The sequence below is a fragment of the Ambystoma mexicanum genome, chromosome 3p, assembly GCF_040938575.1.
Source record: "Ambystoma mexicanum isolate Mex_15411 chromosome 3p, UKY_AmexF1_1, whole genome shotgun sequence".
NCBI lineage: Eukaryota > Metazoa > Chordata > Amphibia > Caudata > Ambystomatidae > Ambystoma > Ambystoma mexicanum.
The window spans coordinates 865,463,202-865,488,434 of record NC_090925.1 but is presented as its reverse complement, the minus strand read 5'-3'; the positions used below and the strand labels follow the sequence as shown (position 1 = coordinate 865,488,434).

At 47.1% G+C, this 25,233-nt stretch overlaps 1 protein-coding gene across 2 annotated transcripts in view; it reads right to left on the bottom strand.

Annotated features, from left to right (window-relative positions):
* Positions 1 to 25,233, bottom strand: part of LOC138581019 (polymerase delta-interacting protein 2-like) — a 144,867-nt gene that overhangs the window by 66,074 nt on the left and 53,560 nt on the right. For both annotated transcript variants that reach the window (XM_069652032.1, XM_069652033.1), the window contains exons 6-7: positions 18,931 to 19,038; positions 18,194 to 18,330 (exon numbers count right to left, since the gene is read on the bottom strand). In XM_069652032.1, the coding sequence (XP_069508133.1) occupies positions 18,194 to 18,330; positions 18,931 to 19,038 (245 nt within the window). The remainder of the gene's footprint in view (positions 1 to 18,193; positions 18,331 to 18,930; positions 19,039 to 25,233) is intronic.

Here is a 25,233-nt window from a genome sequence, read left to right as displayed (position 1 = left end):
CATCCAGTTAAGCAACCCCAACCAACAGTCCCTAATACCTCATGGCTCCTTTAAAGGCACTAGGCCCTTTCTTAACCTTTTGTCTCGATAACATCTGGGTACCAACTATGAGTAAAAAAACAAAGTTCACATCCACTTTAACCCCTACGCTTACCCACCGCACCCCAACAATTTTAATTTATCAACTATTATATCCCCACATCAATTAGCTATATGCCATATAACTGTGCCCCACTGCCCTTCAAGTCTTATATCCCCAATTGGCTGACTGGCCTTCCTCAGCTTCAAGGTCTCATAATGCAGCGCATACATACACCACCTATTAATATTCATTTTAAATTAGAAATATTTGTGGGGCAACTAGTAGCTGGGTGCGCAAAGCGTTCAACCAGTTAAATGTTTGTGGTGATCGTATTCAATGCTCAAATAGACACACAAAGTGAGTATTAGCTGCGGTTTGGGTGGGAAAGAAGGGCTACCCCAACCCAACTAACTTTTAAATCAATTGTTACAATATTTCCCCTACTCCACGCTTGAACTCTTCAAACTTATAAGATTTGTAAATAATATGAGAGATTGTGATCTGCCTCAGAACAGTTGGTAGTTTAATTACATTAATCATAGACCGAGCATAAATCTTTGGGATCAAAGTTCAATTCCCAAAACAATATTCTGCAGTTTATGGATAACATTTTCAATTGCATTTTCAAACCAATCTACGATATATACACATGGTGGTTAGTCACGCCCAGTTGAGCACAACCCAAGTGTGCTCAACTTGGTTGACAAGACCAAATCAAATGGAAATAAAAATGAAATAAACACGGGCCACTTGCCCAGATAAGTGCCTAATTTTCCACACCAAAGTAAGACCAAGTGCAATATTCATGGGCCAATCGTCCGAATCGATGCCAACACGCGTTTCGACCCTACGGGTCCTCTTCAGGGAACTCAATACTGATGAAAGGGATTTAATGACAGACTAGTTTTTAGGACATGTTCCTGCGAGACATGGCAGAATGAAAAAGTGGGGACGGACGAGAGCGACACTAGACCGATCAGGGAGCTCATGTGTGGGAGCTTTAGCAGCAAGAAGGGCTTTTCTGATGCCAATTTCAGTGCAAAGAGTCTCTAGTTTGTGTGACATGGTTTCTTGAATGGTGGTACACCAAGCTTTGAGAGAGTAATGGTAGAACTGGGGATAGGAGTTTCAAGTACTATCAGGATGGAGAAAAGCTCTGCGGTGTTGTAGGCCGCATTCGAAATTCTAGTATTGTAGGTGTTTGTTTTCAGGCCGACTACTGCTTTCTTGTATGAGAGGGCAGCAGTGGCTAGAGCCGAGCAGTTATTAGGGAAAGTGTAACTTTTTCTCAAGAGCCCTTTTGTTCCTTTGTAACAAGACTAGTTCCTCGAGAACCAGGTGTTTTTGGGTTTGTGGGGGTTTAGGTTTTAGTTCTAAATGGGGCATGTAGATCCATGGCAAACATGCGTGGCAGTGTTCAGCCAGGTCCTAAGGGATCCAGTTTGGTGCCTGTGGGAATGCACCAAGCGAGGCCAGCAGTGTGGGTTTTAGTGCCCGTTGTGTCAGGTTGCGGGTGTTGCACACTCGTATTGGCTTCTGCGCAGCTGCATGCGCTATGAGGGAATTGGTAAGGGAAAGATCGAAGTGGATGAGAAAGTGATCAGACCACGGTACTGTACTTATGGACGAGATCTCAACGTGAGGATCCAGTCCAAGGTGTGTCCTTTGGAGTGTGTGGGTGCTTCTATCAGTTGGGTAAGGTTCATGCCTGCTAATGCCGACAATGGGCCAGCAGCTTTGGGGTCAGATGCGTTGTTGAATTCGAGGTTGAAATCCCCAAAGAAGATTAATTTGGTCCTTGGTTTTATGAAAGGAGTGAACAAGAGGGATGTCAAGGTCAGGGTGGCTGGGGCCATTTGATTGCCTGTAGATCAGGAGTATGTTCAACATGGTTTGGGGATTGCTAGAGAGCTTGTGGAGAGGCATTTCAAATTTTCAAATCCTGGAGTAGCGGGTTCTGGGGAGGATCCGATTTGTAGGGAGGTTTTGGCTATGAGGGGTGCTCCGCCTTCTATAGCATTGAGACAGTCAGCCCTGTAGGTGGTATCGTTGGAAGGGATGGCTTAGGTGAGCAGTGGGCCACAGGCACCATGATTCTGTAGTGGCTAGAATATCAAAGTACTGTTCAAGCAAAAGATCGTGGAAATAAATCGTGTGTGCTCCAGGGGAAACACACATGGATTAGCTCACACTATAGGGCCTGTGCCTGCATGGCTAGGCCAGTAGGTGTAGGAGCCTGTTCCTCATTGGCGAGTAGATGGATAGGGGCACTCGTGTGCCAGCTGAGTCTGGCTGCCCCTAGTGAGGGAAAAGTAAGATTGTTGCGCAGTAACTCCTGGGGGAAGGTTCCGAGCCTAAGGATACAGGTCAATCCTCTTGTAAGCAAGGGTTGGCGCGTGACATAATTCTGACTTGATGAATGCTTAGTTGGTGTATCTGGAGTAGCCAAGGGGGCATGGTGAGTGCCGGTGTCAGTGGTGAGTAAAGATGAAGACCCAGTGTCAAGGAGTTCCCCCCTTCTCACCGGAGTCCGATCTTTGCTGGATTTCTTGGTCGATGCCTTCTTGCGGACGGATCGGGTCTTGAATAAGGCTGCACGAGTCTCTTCCGACTCCAGCGTGCGTTCAAAGTTTCGGGATGCAAGGATCTAGGAATCCGGGAAATTAAGAAGGTGCACTACACAGCACACGAGTCCAGGAAGTAAGAAAGAAAGGAGAGGGACTAGGAATGGAGTTAGAAGGGACAGAATCAGGGAAACAATACCGCGAGCTACAGAGCACACGTCTGGTCGTTACTTCGCAATAGCATTGAGCCCCGCAGAGCCGCGTGGGGTGTGGTCTATTAATAGAACACGCTACGTCCAACGTGAGGAGCAAGGAAGGTGTCACGCTGGACGGCCATGTTGGGAGTACCAGGGAGTGTAAGCCCCGTTGAGACAAGGACCAGGAAGTCCAAAAGGGGCGCGTTCTGTAGGTCATGACACCCAGAGTGTGTCAGGGGATGCAGCTTTGTCCCGTAGATGGTTTGTAGCTAGCTGTGCTCTGCAGCATTTGGTATTGTATCCTAATGCATTGGTAAGGTTGCCAATAGGAGTGAGGCGAGGGGGGAAGCATCCCAGGTACATTTAAATGTGCTGGGATAGGCATCATATGGCAAAATGAATCTGTCGAGTGTGATAGTGTGTAGAATGTTGGTGGTCTCAGGTTGTGTGCTCGGGTTATGAGAGTGTTTAGGCTTGTCTGGTGTCACTGAGTGCAGAGCCACGTGATGCAGCGGGAGAGCATCTGGTAATGGAGAGGGAGCAGCGGTGGAATGGTGTGGGGGCAGCTTGTTGGTGCGCTGCAAAATAACGTGTTGCAGTGTTGGGAAGATGGCTTGCCTATTGAGCGCAGGGGGAGGAATGGAGTGGGGCGGGAGCAATGTGTCTTTCTTACAAGCGCAATTGGGCGGATTTAATCAGGTTTGGGCTTGAATGGCAATACTGTGGTGCACTTGTGTAGTGTTAACGCATTGCGGGCAGGGGAGCTGCTGATCGCATGATGCAAATACAATAAGGGGCCTTGGGGGAACTCGCAATCTGTGGAGATTTGAGCCAGCATGTGTTTCGGGGAAAGTGATGCAATGGCGCTTGTGAATCTGTGGGGTTAAAGCGGTCTCATGGACCGACTGAGTGTGAGAACTTGTCTGGAGCATGGGTAAATGGAGCTCTGTATTCCTGAGCCAGTGCAATGCAGGTAGGCAGCGCGTTGGGGAAGGTATGGGGATAGCGCTCTAGGTATCAGTTGGGTATAGATATACAAATGCATTTCGCTGATGAGTAGAGGCTCTTCTTACCTTGCATGACTTGTCAGAACGCCGTTTGCAGAGCGGCAGAGTGCAGTCGCGGACAGGTATGCATCAAGACTGCAGAGGTGGTGGCGGGCAGATGGGCATCCACGGCATGACAGGTATCTGAGTGAGGCCTTAAAAGTCGGACTTTAAAGGGGGTGGATGTCGGTCCCCTTTAGGTAGTTCAATTTCAGGTGCAATCAGCCTATTGGCTGCATGAAGAGGCGGGCCTACATGCAGGTAGGCATCAGGGCAGCAAGACAAGTGGGTCGAGGCAACCATTTTTAAATGGCCTAATGCTTCTGTATAACGGAGCCCAGCAGGGCTTACCTCGGCAGCAGATCCATCGATGTTAGGATCTGTAGATCACTCCTGTGCTTGGAAGGTGTTCTTGCAAGGCCAGAAAGGGATCTCAGTTGGAACTGATAACTGCCAAAGAAAAGAAACAACCTACTTCCTTCTGGGAGCATGACACAGGAGAAGGGAGCCATTATCCTGCCTTTATTTTGTTGATAAGTGATCGGGTCAGATGGTAATTCTTTTTGGACATTGAGAAACAGACAACTGACAAGCACCTTGGTTATTCTTTAGGTGGGGGAACACCCCATAGCCATAGGTATAGCTTGGGCTTTCTGACTATTATTGAATTAAACTTGCCTAAAATGTCTAGAGTCCACGTCCTCCCGATGAGTCACAGTGGCCTCCTAAGATCCTCCCCCCCCAGGTGCTGATTTTATAAATCTAATCTCTACAAGGACTGTTATGCATCTTTGCTGGTCAGGATTTGTACTGCTCTGCACAGGAGGTGGGCCTGCATTCCACACATGCCCTGGCTGCTTTTATTGGAGCTCAAAGTGATGATTACCTTTTTCATGAGAAAGAAATGTTCAGTTTGCTTTTTGTCACAGATTTCACTCAGGCTACCATCTGACGAACAAGTCTATGGGACTTCAGAAGAGAATAAATGGTGCTGTCGGACAACTACACATAAAAGTTCACTTTGGACCAAGTCCAAAAACCTAATTTGTTTGATACAAAATAAAATGAAGAAAGGGCAGAGTCAGGGATTCACGAATTAGACAGCCTTTCTATAGGACCGCGGATCACATTTCTTTCCACAAGTGCAGGCCCACCTTTTTGGATGCAAATAAGCAGTCACAATTGGTCTTTGGGATTCATGGTGTCCCACAGTTCTTTCTTGGTCAATCTTGATAGTGTCCGGATCGGGCATGGACCACCTTAGTTACCAGTTACTCGTACACACAACAGAGATTGGGAATTTGTTTAAATTGTAATACTGAAAGAGTTAGCAGGATTCCCCCGTTGGTGGTGGTCTTGCCTGATCGGCCTTCCATGGTCAGATCTTTGGTTTTAGTCTTGGGCCACTGCACCACTGTATGACCTTGCCTATAAAGGACAATTTGGGAATCCCCCCCCCCCCCACTGTTAGGCAAAGTTTGTATGCAGTACCCTCTGGGACCACTACACACAACTAGGACTACAGGTGTAAGCAAAACCAACCTTTGGTATAAGTCTGTACCACACAGTTTTTGGTAGCGAGCTGAGCAGCCAGGCGTATCTCAAGAGGGAATGTGAGCTTGTAAGGATGTTACACAAAGGTCTATAATAACAAGTATTCAGATAGACACTTACACTAAAGGTTTATTGGTAAAACAATTATTAATTTATTACACAATCATTTATAAAGCATTCACTAAATGAGGCAACCAATATCACACAAGAAAATATACTACAATACTGAGCAATGGAGCTCCCTTGAAGTCTGAGCTAAATGGCATTGAAGTAGGAGCAAAAAGGCACAAGTTGATAAAACGAATATTACTACAGTTACTTTAAAACAGTGCAAATATTTTGAGTTCACCAGAGGAGTTGATTCAATGCAACAGATAGGCCAAAGTCAATGGGCTAGTGTCTTGTATAGGTAAAAACGGTTCTGGTATTTAAAACAGAAAAGTAATTGCCACGGTTCTTAGAAGTAGTTCACGGAAGAAAGGTTCACATGTCGGGTCACAAGCTGACTAGGCCTGCAAGTTGCCAAAGTTGTATGCACTTTCGCAGTGAGAGGTAAGTTCTCTCGGTCAGGTTTTCACAGTACCTTAGGTTGAAGAAAAAGATGCAGCTGAAGACTTCTGTTCCTGGCAGTTCCTGCAGGTCTCGCTGTTCCTGAGCCTCAGTCGTGGGGACAAGAGGGAAGATGTCGGGGGACTCATGCACTGCACGCAGGCTGGTCGCAAATTGGCAAATCTTCGTTTCTGGTTGCTATTCTTCAAGCACACAAGCTGGTGTCGTCCCCCCCCCCCCCGGTTAATCCTAACCAGCTCCAAGAGTGGTGTCCAAGTGGCTTACAAGTTGATTGGTCCTACCAACTTCAAGGAAGAAGTCGTCCTTGAAGGGGCTTCACTGTCGAGGTGAACTAGGCGATTCGGACCTGCAGCAGCGCTCCACCGGGTAAACCAACGGTCCAGTAGGTGAAGCAGCCGTCCTCTTCCAGCTAGTCTTCGGTTCTTTCGTTCCAGTGGTCGACTCTGCTTTCCAGTCCAAGAGGACTCGCCTTTCTGACAGTTTTTTCCCCATTCATTCTAGCCTAGCTGTCACTCACCCAGTAGGGTGGCTGTTCTTGCCGGACAGTCAGCCAGCCAATCAGGCCAGAGTGCATTTGGGTCTCCTATGAGACTAAGCACAGTGCGTTTCGGGCACCTCCCTCACTTCCTGCCCACCCCAGACACTCGAGCGCCAGAGGCGGTCTTCAGTCCTGAAGCCTGCCAAAGGCGTAGAAACAAAGGGACCAAACCTAGTTTGGCGCGCAGAGACAAACACTAGAAGGACCTTTCCAAAAAGAAATGGTGAAAAAAGAATACCGGGACCCGTTTAAACAAAGGGGCTTAAGGCGCCATCTTGAAAAACATGGCTCCTGCAATTTTTAGCTACCAGTGTTCACGGTTGGGCAACATCATGGTAGTTCGTTGTAAAACCACTGCCACCAGCCATTTCGATAGGAAGGGGTAGCATTTGACTGCTACATGAGTTTCTAGACACAGGGGATACCAAGTAACGCCTTCAGCACTCCATTGTAAGGGTATACACGCATTTCATCGTGGGACTTTTCATTGCCAAAACTCTTTAAAAAAATATTTTTTGGGGGGTGTTTTGTTGGGGTATGATTAAGTAAGGGAGGGAACCCCCCCCCCCACCCCCCATAAATAAAAAAAAGTTTTTGGCGATGAAAAGTCCTACGATGAAAAGTACCACGATGAAATAACGGAGAACCATTGTAAGATAGTGTGCGCTGGGTCTAGGAATTTAAAAAGACTAGTAAAGTCAATTTAACTTTACATTCTCTGGGAAACAGTAGTTCATCCCAGCAAGGTACTTAAACCTTGGGACAACCTAAAAGGCTACCCTGTGTCACTGCACCGAGGGTGCTGTGCGACACACATGAAAAGATGATGCCTATGGAGTTATCTAAAACTCCATAATAAAAGAACACAAGAGTAAAACACACATCAAAATGCATGAAAGAGTGGGGAAAAAAGGCTCACACTCTTTCCAGGTAAAAAAAATCAAGTCCCCAAAATACAGCAAAGTTGCTGGGGGTCTCCAAGGTGAAGGGAATTGGCACATTTATGAGAATTCTCCCTAACACTCGTCCCCCACAGACTAAGGGACAGGAATGTTTAATCCACCCCTGGATGAATCTCCTTACTCCAGTCGGTCATACATTCTGGAGAAACCATCAGCATTTTGGCGATTACACCCTGTGACATGTGTGCAATGGTAAAATCAAACCCCTGTAGGCTGATTGACCATCCTAACAATTTAGGATTTTCCCCTTTCATCTGCATTAAGCATCTCAAGGGTTGGTGGTCTGTCTGAATCACAAAAGTAGATCCATACAAGTATGGTCTAAACTTCTTCAGAAACCACACAATGGCAAAACACTCTCGTTCTATGGTTGCCCACCTTGTCTCAGGTTCCTTCAGCTTCCTGCTGATTAGGGTGTTCCCTACCTTTCTCATCTAGCTGACTCAAAACTGCACCTACCTATGCCTGTATTGGAAGCATCTGTTTGCACAATGAAGGTTTGGCTGTAGTCAGCAGCTCTTAAGACTGGAGCTTGACAAAGGGCTTTCTTAAGTCCTTCAAATGCCTTAGTGCACTCCTCATTCCACCGGACCTTCTTGGGGAATTTGGGAAAGGAGGCCACATTCAATGGAGAAGCTATGCTCCCATAGTTCTCTGAAGTTCCTGTAATAACCAGTGAGACCTAAGACGGCTCTCACTTGGGTTTGAGTAGTAGTGGTGGCCCATTCTTGTACAGCTTGTACTTTACTAGGCAATGGCCTCATTTCACCTCCTCCTGCCTCATGTCCAAGGTAGACCACTTTGCTCTGACCAATTTGACATTTAATTGCCTTTATGGTCAGATGGGCCTGCTCAAGAGCCTGCAAAACATATCCTAAGTGGTCAACATGTTCTTTCCAAGTAGGGCTGAACACTGCAATGTCATCCAGTTATGCCATGCAGAAGTCCTCCATCCCATTCAGAACTTGATTAACCATCCTTTGGAATGTTGCAGGTGCGTTCTTTAGTCCAACAGGCATTACGTTAAACTGGTAGAGGCATGCTGAGGTTGAAAATGCAGTTTTCTCCTTGACATGGTCTGTCGGGGCTATTTGCCAATAGCCTGACGTGAGGTCAAATGTACTGAGGTACCTGGCTGAACCAAGTTTGTCCACCAAAGCATCTGTCCTGGGTAAAGGATGGGCATCAGTAGTCGTGACTGCATTCAGAGCTCTATAGTCCACACAGAATCTCAACTCCTTGGATCCTGCCTTTGGCACTAGCACAACTGAACTAGACCATGGACTGGTAGATGGCGCCATTACCCCAACATCAAGCATCTTGTTGACTTCTTCCTTTATGTGGGTCCTTACATGATCTGACATACTGTAACAGGTAAACAGTCATCAGTGAGAATATCATGCTGGCCCCAAGGGGTCAAGCCTGGTGATAGTGAAAACAGGGAGGCAACCTAATTTAACAGAAACTTGCACTCCTCCTGTTGTTCCAATGTCAGATTAGAAGGGATATTAACTCCTATCTTCTCATCTAAAAGGTTGTCCCCTGAGGAGATCGGGTAGAGGCTCACTCTCCTCCTCCTCCTCCTCCTCCTCCTCCTCCTCCTCCTGAGCTGAAGCTAGAAGCAAAGCTCCACTTCTGGTCTTGAGACATAGGCTTTTAGACGGTTGGTGCAAAAGACCCTAGCAGCCCCCTTAGGATTGCCCAAGTCAGCCAAATAATTGACCTCTCCAGGTTTTCCCACAATCTTGAAGGGTCATATCCCATTTGTTACAGTGAGCAAGGGCCATCCACCCAAGAACAGGTCAATGGGCTGTGTTCGTGCTGGTAGAGAGACTCCCAGAACCCCCTTTGTTTTGCATATTAAGTCACTTTGGGTCTCACACTAAGTTACCAGGGGAATCCAGACGTGGGCCCCTTGCTCACTATTCTCAGAGATTGGCACAGCTCCACTTCACTGATGATGCCCAACAAGGCTGAAACACGTGTATGGGGTTGCTGTTGGTATTCTTGTTCAGAGGAGAATTGCCTAAGATTTCGGTGCTGGACTGCCCCTGGGCAGGACAAAGACTGATATGAAGGGATATGTCTTCTCTGTGAAAGGGACAGTGAGCTAAAGACTTGGTTGAGACTCTCCCAGGGGCCATCCACCCAAGGGCTGTGTTTGTGTTGGTAGAGAGACTCCCAGAACCCCCTTTGTTTTGTTAACTCTTTATTTATTTTGGTATGGTGGATGGCACTTAATTTTATACTGCTGCGGTCGAGGTACTGTCTGTATAAATGCACAGTATTGTCCGTGGTTACTGGGGAATCCATCACAAATGGCTCAAACCACACAGGCAGGTATTACTCGTTGAACACGAAATCCCACTCTTCCATGACGCCACCAAATAAAGGCACGATATGCCACAAGTCTGTACCACCTATGTAAGAGATACAGAAATAGTTTCCTTGAATGAACACAAGAATTGCATTCATTTTGTTTCCACTACCTTGTAAAATTTAAGGCATTGTTATGCTTTGAAAAGTACCTTTTCGTGCAAAGTACTGACAGTACTTGTGATTTCAAGTAGGGATCAATTAGAAATGTGAGCACATTCCAGCAAAAACAGTTTGGGAGATACTTCCAAGTGAAAGAAACGTAAATGTTCGGACGATAAATCTAAAAATGAACACTTTGGTTTCAGTTTAGAATGAGTAATTTATTCAATTTACAGACAAATTATTATTTTTTCAGTGATCCAGCCAAGTTATACTGATGCAGGGTCGTCCAACACACAACATATATAGAGTGAACATATTCGTTACTTGGATTACGAGGGCGTACTTTAACTCGAAGTTTGTGCTGAGGACCATCATCATTGGCAACACGGATCTTGTAAGGCAGGCAGCCCTGAAGTCATGCAGCTCATGTCTTCTTTGGCAATGTAGGCCAAGCAGCCAGAGTTTTCTCTGCAACAGCACTTCTCCACCAGAGTAGGCATAAGCTCACATCTATTGCAGGTACACCAGGTGGAAACATGTTCCATGCGACAGGGTTCAGGCTCTGGTGATTGATCCTCAAGACTTTCATTCGATTCCACATCGTCGAGTTTCTCTTTCAAGGATGGACTCTTCTGAATATTACGGCTCATACAGGTAGGGCTGAATTGTTGCCATAGTTCCCGAATAGTGAAGAAGCACAGAATCAGTGAGGTAAATAAAAACTTTTTTTTTTCTATAGAGTAAAGAAAAGAGGTTTCCCCTCAACACTGAATGTTAAAGAAGGACAAGCGAACAAACAGCCATGTTACAAAACACATTATGAAAAGACAAGATTAATAGGATCAAACTTTAAAAGTTTGCAAGGACAATATGGTTTGGTAGAGGGGTGCTAGAGAGCCCAGTCAAGATGGCTGCAGGCCTGTGAGCTGCCGAGCAACCCCGACTATCCGAAGAAATCCTGTCGCAATCCGATCTGCAGTACTTATAAGTGGTGCATGAACAATTGGGTGGACACCCAAAGACAATTTGAGGGACCGGCGAGCCCAATTGGTGGAGAACGTAGTGCTTGTAACACCCAAATGTTGAGATAGAAGAGATGTGGCCCTGCCGACGTGGATGCAAGGAGTGCGAGATCCAGTGAAGAAGTGAGGGACAGGGGAGAGTGTCCCACGACAATCGGAGAACTGTCTAAGAGCGTAGCGGTGAACAGAGCTCTGAATTAAGGCAGCATCCGACGGCGTGGCTTGAGGACTAGAGCTGCGCACAGAGGCAACCCGCTGCGGGTGGCAGTGTGCCGAGAGACTGATGCTGGCGAGTGTGCAGAGACTCCTAGTGGTGCACAGCAGCGTAGGTCCCCAGTGCCAGCTAGTAACCGGTGAGGACCCACCCGGGAGCAATCTACGTAGGACAGTGGCCAGCTGGGGGCGAGGAGCACGGCGCAAGGGACTGCTCCGTCCACCTGAGAGCGGGGGCATAGCATGACGCAACAGGAAGGGAGGGAGAAGCTGCTCCAGTGAGGCCCATCCTAGCTCTTGCCCCCATATTGTGGACCAGATCAGGCAAGGAGCGGGGGCTGCTGGCAGAAGAACCCGGATCCCCCAACGGGACTAGAGGGGTGAGGCCCATGCTGGGATTGCGAGACTGCATGCTTTCAGACAACTCAAAAGGGAGAACTGATGACGTTTTGGCGAGTGCCTTCCAATATCTGGCACCCATACCTGGGAGGAGACATTTAAATCACAACCAAAACACCGGCCCCAACTACTGTGATCGCAAGGTGGGAGGCAACATGGGCAATCTGGAAATCTTGAGTCTGTAGGAGCCTTGCTCTTCCTCGTGCCCCCTCCACATCACTAGGGATAAGAGTCAAGGAGTGGTTGATACTTTGTGCTGTTTTGGCTCGGCGCAGTTAAAACAGAGAGGGGCAGCGAGGGACTGAGTCCGGTATCTTGGGGACCCTGAGAAGTATGGACGGCAAGGAGGAAGGCAGAGCGAAAATAACAGGGAAAGGGACGGCTAAATATATGCTTGCTTGTTGGGAGCCCTGAAGAATACATCAAAGGTGCGGCTTTAAACAGGGAGAATACCACAGCCCAACAGTGACACCATGTCTAAATCGCAGAAAGCAGGCAAACCGCTATTGAAGCTGCAGTTCAAGGCTCCCACACCAGCAAAACACCTAGCCACGGGGGGAGGACTCCACTGGTGGTACTGCTAAACCCACCGTCCCGGACCCAGGAGGAGCACTGCGTGATATAAAAAAGATGCTGCGTTAGGTGCAGGCAAACATACAATCATTAGATGGGAAAATGGATAACCTGACATGCAAGGTTGATCACATGCAGGTACGTCTGGACAAACATGGGGAACGCCTGGATGAGGTCGAGAACCGGGTATCCACTGTTGAGGACAAATCCTGCACCTCTGCGAAGAGACCAGACATTGGTCAAGAGGGCACTCAAAGAACTAACAGACAAGCAGGATGACCTCGAATCCTGTTCCCGTAGGAAGAACTTGAGAATAATAATGGGTGTGCCCGAGGCGGTGGACCGACACTATGGAATCAATGGTGGAGAAACTACTGAGAGAAATCCTTGGATGTGAAGATTTTTCAGCGGTATTCATAGTTGAGAGCACACCACATCCCAAGTAGAAGGAGACCAGTACCCGGGGAACCAACTAGACAGATTATTGTTCGACTATTGAACTACTGAGATAGAGATATGGCCCTGCGAAAGGCCAGAGAGAAAGGATCTTTGACATATCAGAGCATCCCGATCTGTCTCTTCCTGGACTTCTCCGACAAAGTGCAGTTGTCCAGGAAGACCTGATGTCAAGAAAAAAAAAAAAAAAAGACTTCGGGAGAGAGACATTGAATATGCGATGCTGTTCCCCGCCAAGCTCGGGGTTGAGCATAATGGTCGAGTAATATTTTTCCACAACCCGGATGAAGTAAACACTGTTTTGGAATAACTGCCCAGAGCACCATGTCCCAGAGAGAACAATTAATAAGGGGAACTCCCCGTACAATGTGGAACATGGGTTACAAGTGACTATTGTTGAAAAAGACTATTTATGCAACTGGCAGACGGAGCTACATTCCTTAATGGGGTTTGCAAGGGCGACTGGGCCCTGGTTCACCCTCATGCATGAGCATTTGTTTGCTGTTTGGGGGTACAACTGGCAGGTTGGGGGGGGGGGGGTGTGATTGAAAGGGGAGTTGCGAGAAAACAGTGGTTTCCGGGGTTGCTTTTCCTTACTGGTCAGGGGGGCGGTGCTATATTACAGTTTACACCGAGGGGAAATGTCGGGAATGCAGGGGAGTTGCTGCGACAAGATGGCTCAAACAATTAAGAGTAGGACATGGAATGTTAGGGGCCTAAACTGTCCATATAAATTTTGCAAGGTAATACTATACATGAAACGTCACCATGTGGACATAGCGTTTCTTCAGGAGATGCATTTTATCCCAGGGGGAGAAACGGAATTTGGGTGAGGCTGGGGCTGTCGCCGCGAATTCTCCTCCTAGTCCTTATTCCAGGGGTGTGTGTAGCCTAGTGCGAAACACGGTTGGGTTCTGCTTAACCTCGCAGGTTAAGGACCAGGAGGGGCAAGCCTTAATGGTACACGGGACTATACATGGCTGAGTATTCACCCTGATGAACTATTATGGTCCCAATCAGGACTCACTTGAAACTCTGGGATGGCTAACATGTCAACTGGAGGGGACCCCGCCTGGGGAGATCATATGGGTAGGGGAATTGTGGTAATGGAAATAGACCAGGACAGGATGGGGGGTGGGTACCCATCGGCCACTGCCGAAAATGACACATAAGCTAAGGGATGTGTGGACAAGGGAAGTGGATGATGTGTTGAGGACCAATCACCCAGAGGGCGCAGGATATACACTTCACACATCGGTTCATAATTCAGCCTTACGGTTGGACTATTTTTTTCTATCTCCAACACAATTGCAGGCTGGGTATCCGAAGTAGTTATACTGGCACGCACACTATCAGATCATGCTGCAGTGGCAATGGCCTTGGCAGTACCTGGGAGACAAGGGGGCGGGGGGAGGAGCAAAGGTCTGGCAGATGGGGTATTCCGGGAAGGGATATCGAAGGCCATACATTTTTTTTTTTAAAGCAAACTCTGGAGGGTGGGGGGGGGGGGGGCGGTGGAATCCCATGTGGCACTGTGGGAGAGTTTTAAATATGTTATAAGGGTGGGGGAGGGGGGAGTGTATTTCAAAAGGAGGCTGGGATATTGAAATAAACAATTGGTAGACAGTGAGGCTCGGATAGGACAACTACAAGCAGAGGCGTCGAAACCCACGCCGGCAGAAATAAAAACTCTATTGAAGTAATTTGGAGAGTTGGCACAGAGAGAAGTGAAGTTCCTCCTGGGGAAAGCAGCAGTGTGACAATATGGGGAGGAGCAGCGACCCGGTAGGTTGCTTGCAAGGGCTGCGAGACCAGATATGACAAGGGGGCACGGCTTATCTATTAGGAATGAACAAGGGGAGGATCAATTCCAGAATGCAGATATTGTCCAGGAATTCTGTGCATTTTACAGTCGCCTGTATTCCTCACAAACCTGCGTGTCACAACATGAGCTAAAATAGTTATTTGGATCAGGTTGCATTTTATTGGTGCACAGCAGAGGAAAAGGGAATGGTTTGGCTGCCCCATATCACTAGAGGAGATCCTGTCGGCAATCAAATCGTTGTCATCAGGGAAGGCCCTAGGCCCGGACGGTTATACAGTTGAATTCTATAAATACTTTGCAGGGAAATTGGATCCATATTTACTAGAGATGTACCGACAAAGGCTGAGGGATGGCTGACTTCCACAGTCATTGAGGGAGGCAGTGGTGGTGCTGCTGCTGAAACCAGATAAGGCAGCCGATGACTGCTCCTCTTATCGCCCAATATCTCTTCTCAACATGGACAATAAGATCCTGTCCAAAACTCCGGCATCCAGACTGGCCCCACTGATGCACCAAAGTGTGAAAGCGGACCAGTCAGTATTCATACCGGGGCGCTCCCCTTTATGGGTTACGAAGGATATTTTGGCTATTGTCGGCGGCTCCACAGGATGAGTCGATCGTAGCGGCGCTATTGGATGCCACAAAAGCATTGGACTCCGTAGAATGGCCCTTTTCACAGTACTGGATGGGGAGGGATTCATTACCCTGGTAAAGATGCTTTATACCTCACCGAGTGCCAGTGGGAACGGTTAGCTCACAACTGTCTTAGCCCTGGAGAGAGGCACAAGACAGGGGTGCCCTCTATCACCGTTATTATTGGCATTGGCTATCAAACCCTTGGCTGAGGTGATCAGGGAGCGGCACCGCCACAGAGGGATACAACTATACAAACATAAGGTAGTCCTCTCTCTATACACAGACGATATGGTTCTCTAGGTCACAGATGCGAAACATAACCTAAGTCCGATTATGGGTGAAGTAGGGACTTTGAGACTTCTCCCGTGTTGAAAATCAATGCCACAAGAATCGGTGCTATTCCGGCTCACAGCAGGCACAAGACTATTTAATGAGGAGTGTGGATTCTAGTGGCATGAGACCCTACACTCGATATTTGGGTATAAATATTGCACGATCCCTGGAGGAACAATATAATCACAACCATCAACGGGTGCTGGAACAGGCCAGGTCATTAGTGGATAGATGGATGGATTTGCCACTGAACCTATATGGTAGAATATCGTGGGTTAAAATGGTGCTACTTCTGCACTTCCTATACGTGTTTCTCAATGTACCCTGGTCACTTCCAAGGCATACGGCCGAGAGTTTCAATTGGAAACTCTGCGGTTCATGTGGGCAGGTTAGCAGGCGCGAGTGTCATGGGAGAAATTGGTGGCCCCAATAGATCGAGGGGGACTGGCGATGCCAGACTTTGACAAATACTACAAAGCCGCCCAGGCGAGATTTCTGCTCTACCGGTTCAGGCAGACAGAACCTTCTTAGACCGTTCATTTTGAAAGCACCCGACAGAATCTCGAAAGCAACCAACATGGTAGAATTGACTTGTAAGTCATGGGCTCATATCGAACACATATTGAAAGGGGAAGTTATTTACTCTCTGGCTCGCCTAGTTATATACATCCCGGGAGTGCAAATAACCAATGAAATGGGCTATGTGTGCTGTATGAAACGCTTTAACATATCCTGCTTAGAGATCTATTTCCGGAAAGGGCAGTTCCTAACGATAGATGAAATAAGGAGCAAGGGTAATCTCACACCTTTAGACCCGTTTCTGTAATGGCTAAAGGAATCTCTGAAAGAGATTTTTCCTGCCTGCCCTAAAGAAAAGGATGTGTTCCATGTACTGGACACCACAATACTTAGACGCGCCGACAATGGTAGGGTTGTATCCACACTGTACAATAGGAGTCTAGATACCGGGGTAGGACGAGATGGGAACAATCACTGGGGTGCACAATCACAGATGACACATGGGCCTACTGCTGGGGAGACGAGAAAGGTGGCTCTTAATACAAGATTTAAGTTGATTCACTTAAGTATCTGCATCAATTCTACTACTCCCCGGCAAGGCTGCATAAAATCTTCCCGGACACTTCGAATAAGCGTACAAGATGCGTTGCCTCACCAGCGTATTTCTTGCATGTAGTGTGGGGATGCCCGGTGATACGACATTCTGGGAACAAGTGTTTGGAAATATTAAGTGTAATAGTGGGAGAAAAGGTTGAACCGGCACCAATTAAGGCATTGTTGGGTTATAATAAGCACATACCAGGTCAAATGAGGAAACTGGCTGCGTTATTACTGATTTTGGCCAAAAGAAGGGTAGCAATGACGTGGGGGCAACACAGCCCTCAAGCACGGTGCAATGGTGGGAAGGCATACTGTATTGTAATGAAATGGAGACTGGCAGATTAACACACCCCCCAGGCTAGGCCTAGAGATATTATGGGGGCCGTATGTACAATACCCCATCACACAAGCCCAAAATTCAGGAGAGGATGACTGAAGAGAACATCGGTTTAGTTAGAACTCCAGGGAAGGGGGGGCTTAAGGGTGGGTGGTTCTGGGCGCATAATGTGCAACTGACTGGCAGAAGGGACTTGCACTGAAACCGCTGGCCAATGTTGATTAATGCCACGCACACAGACAGCTTGGATTGGAACGATCCAAGACTTTATGAATACATAAGGTCATATGAAGGGAGATGGAGCACCAAACTACTGTATTGTTTTTATTTTATGGGTTGTACCGTTAATTGTCATGTTGACGGGTAGTTACTATAAAATGATAATAAAAACTATTAAAAAAATATATATATGGTTTGGTAAAGACATTTCTCCAGAATAGAAGAAATGAAAAGCAACTACTGAGTTAATTCCTTTTAGGCAGTATAAGTAGCGATTCTCAGTGTGTCATACTTGGCAGATAGCTGAACAGAGCAGAAATATGTCGGGGAAGCTCGAAATTAAATACACTGACACAAAAGAAAAAAAGGCCAACGTTGTGTGATCGGACAGGGTTTGTTTACACTTGTCGAGGAACGAGGAGTCTTGGCATTTCCATGGAGATGTTAATACATTGCGCACAGCGGACGTTCACATGAGACGTGCATTGGAATTGTGAAATGGGACGGGAGCGTCTAGTGATGTCAGCATTAGGGGCGGGTGATCTGAATTAGTGATGCAAGGGCATTTGAACACAGTGATGGATCAATGGATAAGATTAGCACAAGAGGACAGTACCCAACCAGTCGTTTTTGCATGTGTTAAAGTGAGAAAAACTCTGGTAAATTGCATTGGAATTTCTTTTAAGAACAATCTATATATGCTATAAAATACATGCCTGATCGATTGGGCCAATACATCTAACTGAACTACCCCTTTAACTGTGGATTTGTGGATATCCTGCTACATTGCAGACTCATCCAATGGCCCAGCCCTGCTTTTAGTGTTGTGATCCTGTTAAGGTTCCATTTCTCCTCCCCCCCCGCATGCCCCCCCCCCCCATCCACCCATCTACTGGGTCCCTCTGCTTGGGAAAATAGTTTTCTGCTTCAAGAACTCAGAGAAAAAGTTCAATTTGTGCCAAGAAGTCTAGAAAGTATGCCGTCAATGTGTAGATAATACTTACATTGTAAGCCGAACAGTAGATGTTGCGGATCACAAATATCCCAGACCCCTAAAGCCTACCTACCCTCATGCCCATGTAGAACGGTGTAGCAGTGACCCGCAGGTTCTCTGTAGTCTCGCGGTGGACATCGGACAGCTCCAGCCAATGGTGATTCTTCTCCTGCCATGCCCGCAGGGTCTCCTGAACAACTAATAGGGGGGCTGTAAACAGACAGCACAAAGTGTGTGCTTGTTAATTCCACAAGTAAAGCTCCTTTTCTAATATATACTTTCTGCAACTACCACTTTGGGAATTTGTTAAAGCAACTGATGAAAGTGGGGAGGGTAGCAAGTACTGCAGCAACACTCCGATATCACGGCGAGTGTGCAGGCGCTGAAGTATGGGATTTGCCATTTAGCTCAATACCCATGATTTTTAACCAACTCACGTGGTCCCTAATTCCTGGACTATCCCACTATAGCAGAGGTCTGTAACCGTTGGCTCTCTCAATGTTTTGGACCGCAACTCCCATCAGTTGTAGCCAACATAGTCAATGGTTAAGGATCATGGGAATCCTAGTTCAAACCACGTGGAGAGCTGCAGGTTGCAGATCCGTGTGCTATAGCAATCAATTTTTTAAAATGTTGTCAGCTTCCCCTGCAACACCCCTCTGAGCACAACAAACCTACAGTAAAATCCAGAGATTCGGAAGGAGGTGCACTATTAATGGACATGCAGTCCTTGACCCTTCCCTCGCTCATTTAATTATCTTATTATAAATAAAGAATATTTTTTTAAAAAAGAAAGAAAAATAAGCTTACCTTCCTCAGAGCTATAAGTGAAGAACCTGCCAAACAGTTCATGCTGAATGGGACCATGGTCACTGGAGGTGTAGGGAAGGATATCTTCATGGCCTACATAATCTAGTCCTGTGAAAACAAACTCTGGTGTTAGTTGTGGGTAAGAGGGTGAACAAAAGGGAAGGAAATTAGAGCAACTTTCTTCACACAGATCTTCCTTACATGTTACAATCAGAAATCCATTTTTGGGTTACCTTGGCAGACTTTAGTGTTGGGAGGCAGATGAAAATACATCATCTATAGCTACTGCCTCTGCCCCGGTCCAATAACAGAGGTGAGAAGCACTACTCACTAAGATAAACATAACACTCATATCCCAGGCAAGTACAAAAGGAAATGACCACACTATGAGCTGAAGATGGCACGAGTAAAACCAAGCCAACACAGACATTACATATGCATGCATGCATGCATGCATGCATGCATTAGACACAAAGCAAATATGCACTCACCATGAAGAATCTGAACATTAGGTCAAGTATGCATGTATACACAAAGAATACTAACATTGCATCCATAAAGACATGAAGAATACTAACAAATAATGTAGAAGCTGAATGCAACATGAACAATACGTGAATACAGCTCACTAAATTAGAACCGCAACAGTAATGAGCCGCCATACTTTCCAAAATGGAAGCCACCGCAAGTTAATGAAAGGCCTCAAGACATCACACAAATTTAAGATGCTTAAATCACAGAAAAATGTGTGCAGAGCTCAAGCAGTAGCTGGTAGACAAGGCCAAGGTTACTGAGAAATTAGGGAGAATCCGAATGCTGCAGAAAAAGCACAAGATAACGATTCCCAGGGCAAGAAGAATACTCCCGTCTAATTAAAATTTGGAAGAGCACAACCAACCATTGTGAGCCAGGTGCGAGTGAACCATAAAACTAAAGACCGCACAATGAACAACAAGAGTGTTCCCGGTGGTAAAAGGAATATCCGGCGTCCCCAGGTGAGCCCCCTGACCCCTCTAAAATCTTGGGCCTTGCTTTGTGCTGCCCCCAGGCTCCGTGTGCTGCCTTGCAGCCCCGGTTCTCTCTGAGGCTCTTCCCGTCCTAAAGTCCGCCTCCCAGCCCCCCCCCGTCCCGTGATTGGCTGCCTGCATTAGGCACAGAAGACCACGCTTGCTGCACCCAGGGATCACGCATTTAATATCCGGCCTCCCCAGGTGAGCCCCCTGGCCCTTCTAAAATCTTGGACCTTGCTTTGTGCTGCCCCCAGGCCCAGCGTGCTGCCTTGCAGCCCCGGCTCTCTCCGAGGCTCTTCCCATCCTAAAGCCCGCCTCCCAGTCCTCCCCCTCCCCTTCCCCCTTCACCCTTTCCCCTTCCCCCTTCCCCCCTCCCCCTCCGCCTCCCATTATGGGCTAGCTCCCCGGCCTTAACTGTTCCTCCCTGGGCAGCCCACTGCCCGGCAGCCCCTGCGGCTAAGGGCTCCAAGGACAAGGGTGGCTCCTACATTGGCGACTCCAAGATGTGTCTGCAGGGGAAGCCAATGAAGCCAGCAATCAACAGACACCAACAAAACCTAAGTGTGGGTGGGGTGGGGTGTAGAGCAATTACTCTACTCCAGAAAGCTCTTGCCACTCTACCTTACCTCTCCATAAAGTACAGTGTCATGAACTTACACTATGCACACTTACAGACACTCCTGACTGGACCGTAAACGTTGTTTTGCATTACTTACGAACATACTTCCCAATGTAAGCATGTGCCCCACTTAGACAGAATTCTTAACTTTAGCCTTCGTCGCATCCGGATAGAAATGTGAATGTTGGCATGTGTCACACCTAGATGGAATTCTAAACTTTAGCCTGCGTCGTATCTAGAAAAATTGAAGGTTAGTATGTGCCACACTAGGGTGTAATAGTGATCACTAGCCTGCCTCACATCCAGTTAGGATACTGAAGATTAGCAAGTGCCACACCCAGATGGAATAGTGAATGATAGCAAGCATCACACCTAGACATAACTGCAAGGACAGCAACGCCAATTACGATTTCACCCCTCTGCATACACCTCTCAAACTCTAACCAAACACAACCACAAGCCTACAACACAACAATCCGCACAAACTTCACTACAACAACAAAACAAACCACACCGACTCGCACAACAGCACACAATGTCTACCAACCGTAAAACACCCCAAGCCCAGTCAACAGACCCACCGGGCTGAGGCTGCCAACAGCACATCACTGCTCTCTTGCACTTTTCCAGCTTATTCCCACTAACTCACCCCCCCTTCCCTTTTCAGAGCCGCCAGAGCGTCAGGGGACCACTCCGCTGGTGATAGTGCGCGGTACAAATATCCTTTAACATAACTAATGTTAGACAAAATCCCAACAAATGCAGGGTGAAAATTCCAAACACGGTCCCATCACACGTGACCCATAATTGAAGAACAGTGTTTATTCATTAGTAACCAACAGATAGGACAGACCGGACACCTGTCTCATTCCTCACGCATATTCCTAGACACAAGACGCCATGCAAGGCCAACTACAAAGGTATTACCCTGGCTCATGGCTTAGGAATAGGGGGATGGTATTTTCTTTAATTGAAAGGAAAGCAGTCCATTGGCTTCTCTACAATTACCCCAGTCTGGCTCATGTCCGGATGACCTGTCAGTTGTCCAAGGTTGGTCAGTACAGAGCCAACCCATCAAAACCCCAAATGTTAGGCTGCCCAGTATGTATCAAGACTAATCAATATATTGTAGAAGGGATGTCTTTTTACTGTTCTCAATTTAGAGGTGGTTTCAGGAGGAGCCATTGGATTTTGTTACTCATCAGAAGTTTAACCCATATAGAAAGAGTATGTAGTTGTTCCTATTAACCAATCCCTTCACCCTGTAGGTTTAGATACATTGTGATACCAATTATGACGAAGTGTCGACTTAAAAGCAACTGTTTTTGTTAAGCATGCTGAGAGCTTTGAGACTTGTATGCTGTCCCTGCTTTATTTTGATGTCAAAGCTGGGTTTTGCTTTGCACTCTGTCAATTTCCATTATTGCGTTTGGCTTGATCCCACACCAGAACCTCTGTGCAACTTTGGGGATTTACCAGGCAGTCTTTACATTAGTCATCTCCCAGTGTTTTTGCTGGCTTTGTGCCTGGAAGACATTTCGGTTTACAGGGAGGGCTTTTCCCCACAGGTTCACTGGAAGCTTGAACAAATTAAATGCGTTGACCCAAGTAGCCCATGTGGCTACTTCAGCAGGAGTACTAGTCCCAAAACAGCAAATTTTGTCTCAATTTTCCTTAGCCAGAAAGTGGGTTGGGTCAAAGGCTTGCGGCAGCAGTGTATTTTGTTTTTTGGCTGCAACACAAACACCTTTTGTATGTGTTTCTAGCCAATTTCACACCGAGCAGCAGCAAAAGGGAGCACCAAGGCATTGTTTAAGTCCTATTACCCGGCCATTTCCTCTGTTGCAATTCTTGTGCTTTTAAAATCGAGGATCACCATCTTGCCCTCACAAAGATTTCCTGGTTGAATGCAATTCAGTTTGTGCTGGATGAGCGTCCCCTCCCCTAGACCGAGACACCTCCCCAATCGGATGGTAGCAAAACTAAGCCGTGTACAGTTGCCGATTGAGGAGCCGAGGTGGTCCTCAGTGCTAAGTGTGTTATTGAAAACCTGAGCTATTCACCAGAAGCTACCTGGAACTTAATGCAACTAACTGTGAAAGGTACAATCCTCAATGCAGGCTGTGCTGCGGTCGTTCGATCCTTCTCAGGGTGAAAGTCTACCTCTCCATCAGCGTGAATCCTGTTTCAGCCTCCCTCTGATCCAGCAGAACATCTGGATCCTTTGTCCAGGGATCTCCATTCGCCTCTCCCAGGAGCTACAGTCCTTTGTGATCAACTGGATAAGAGTCTCTTCTGGGTACCAAACAGCATTTTTCCTGCTCTTCACCAAATACTGCTCCATCGGACATCCTCACGTAGATCTCTGAAGCGGCTCCTCCTCGTGGCCTCTCTCCTGCATCCTTGTCCCATAATCCTTTCTCTGGACCAGAGCATCGTGTGATCCATTTTAAAAGGGTCACAACTGTGCTTCTGCCAAATCCAGCCCTTCGCGGGACATCTTGAAGGGGCTTCCAACAGGCTTTCTTCACCCAGCTATCTCTAGAGGCTCTGCTTGCAGACTCAACTACTCACCTACGACAGCATGCAGCTGTGGCTAGTTACAACAGCCTGATCCTTATCTTAGGGGGCTTCAGACTTCCAGTCTATGGCCTGTCTTTGTTGGGAAAGATTTCTCTTTTGGCAACTTCCCCTCCATAGTTTCTATGAAACACCAATCCCTCTAAATGTCAGCATCCCAGCATCAAAGGATCTGGTCCTAGAGAAGATTCTTCAACAGTGACCGGAAGGACACCTGGCGCAGTCTGTGTGCTGTGGCAGTCGCTGGCACTCGCCTTCCCCCATCCTGTGACGTGCGCTGAAATCTGCATCAGTGAATCCTGCATTTCTTCATTGCCAGGGGTTGATTCTTGCACCTGGACCAGACTGGAAGAATCCTTGCACATGCACCTCCCGGGCACCTCTTGCTGGAATTAAAAGCAAGAAATCCAACCTCCAGTGACCCCAGTCAACCCATCAAGTCATATGGGAACATCAGAGTCATGAGGGTAAATGAATGCAAAGCATTTGTCTCCACCCTGTTCTCCATAGGATAGCATCGGAAACTAGTCCCTTTGTATCCAAACATTCCATTCCACTGCCTTTTCATCATCAAACCTGGGTAATACCATCTGAAAAATAACAACTTACTGACATAGTAACTTTGTTGCTTCTGTTCTTTGGAACAGTCATCAACCCAAGTAACCTACCTGCAACAGACACATTCTGGGGCGGAAGCATTGTGGGTTCCTGAGACTTTCGGGTTCCGTTAGGTAAGATTTTCATGTGTATGATAAATTTTCCAGACCTGTGTCAACTCCAGAACGTTTTGCTTTGACTAGGTAACTATTTTACTGTATGCCTAGGTGAAGGGGAATCCTTTTCCCCTCTCACCTAGTCTTACTCTTTTAATGGGTGACCTTTTTATGTCTCTTCATAGTGTATGGTTGAAGTTATAGTTTCCTAACAACTTTTGGGCATAGGCTGTGTTGCCCCTATGGGCACCCCTGTTAATTTCTCTTTCATGTACTTGGATGAACAACAGTTCACAAGTAGTAAAGAGGGATTTTCATCCCCCTATACATTTTACATAGTGAGCTACCTTATGTGGAGTGCTGGGGGATAGATATAATGTATCCTCTTTCTAACTCACCTGTAACATTGTTACAATTGCAAGTCTGCTTGAATAGCTGGTGGCAATGGTTTTACCTGTATTACTTTTAGTCATTTTTACTCGCAGGCTGTTAATTCAGCCTTGGTAATGCACAGAAGGGCCACCATATTTCTAAAATGGTGGGATCCTCCTTATTTCACCATTTCTTTCTTGCTTGTAGTTTGAGGTCTTCCCCTGCCAAGGCTCCAGAGTGTCTTAGAAGATAGGAAGGGAGGGAGTAGTCCAAAGCTCTGCAGCCATTTGTTTTTTACCTTGCCTGAAAGGAGCCAGTCTCAATGGGGGGCTGGCTGTCCCGAATGGACAGCCAGACCACCCCTTTCTGTAAAATGCGGCTAAAGATTGTAGATGTTGTGCTATAGTTCCTGTTAATTACGCCAACCTGGAAGCTTTTGACAAGTCGACCACCGGAGCTGAAATCAAAGAGGAAGATGAAGAAACAACGGCCATTGCATTTTCCAGCGACCGGAGAGCCTGATGTGTACGGGAGCCTGCTGTAACCCTTCCTTCCAATCGATCCGGCAATCCCAACCCAGAGCCTAGTGAGATCCACTAGACTTAAGAAGACCTGCATTTTGAGACATCCCACGTCGTACTGCGACGTTGCAGGCTGCAATACCCCCAATACCCTGGGACCTCGAGCCGTCACATGGTGCATGGTCTTCCAAATAGAACGGAAACATTTGTGGCCTCCCCCTGGCTCTCCAGAGACACAAAATCCCCAGAGTGCTGGACCAGATGAGAGACGGAATCCAGCCAGCGATATTCAGTCTTCTGGCTCCTGAAAAGGGCGCAAAAACTACAGCGCTGCATCCAGCCACGAAGAAACTCTTGCCTGGAGCCTTCCCAGTTGATCCCTGCTGCAAAGCCCCCTCCAGTATCCAGTCTCCAGTCTTCATGACAAGGAATTAAAATCAACCAGGTTTTTGGCTGCAGACCCTGAAGTTTACCCCGCTGCAATCTCT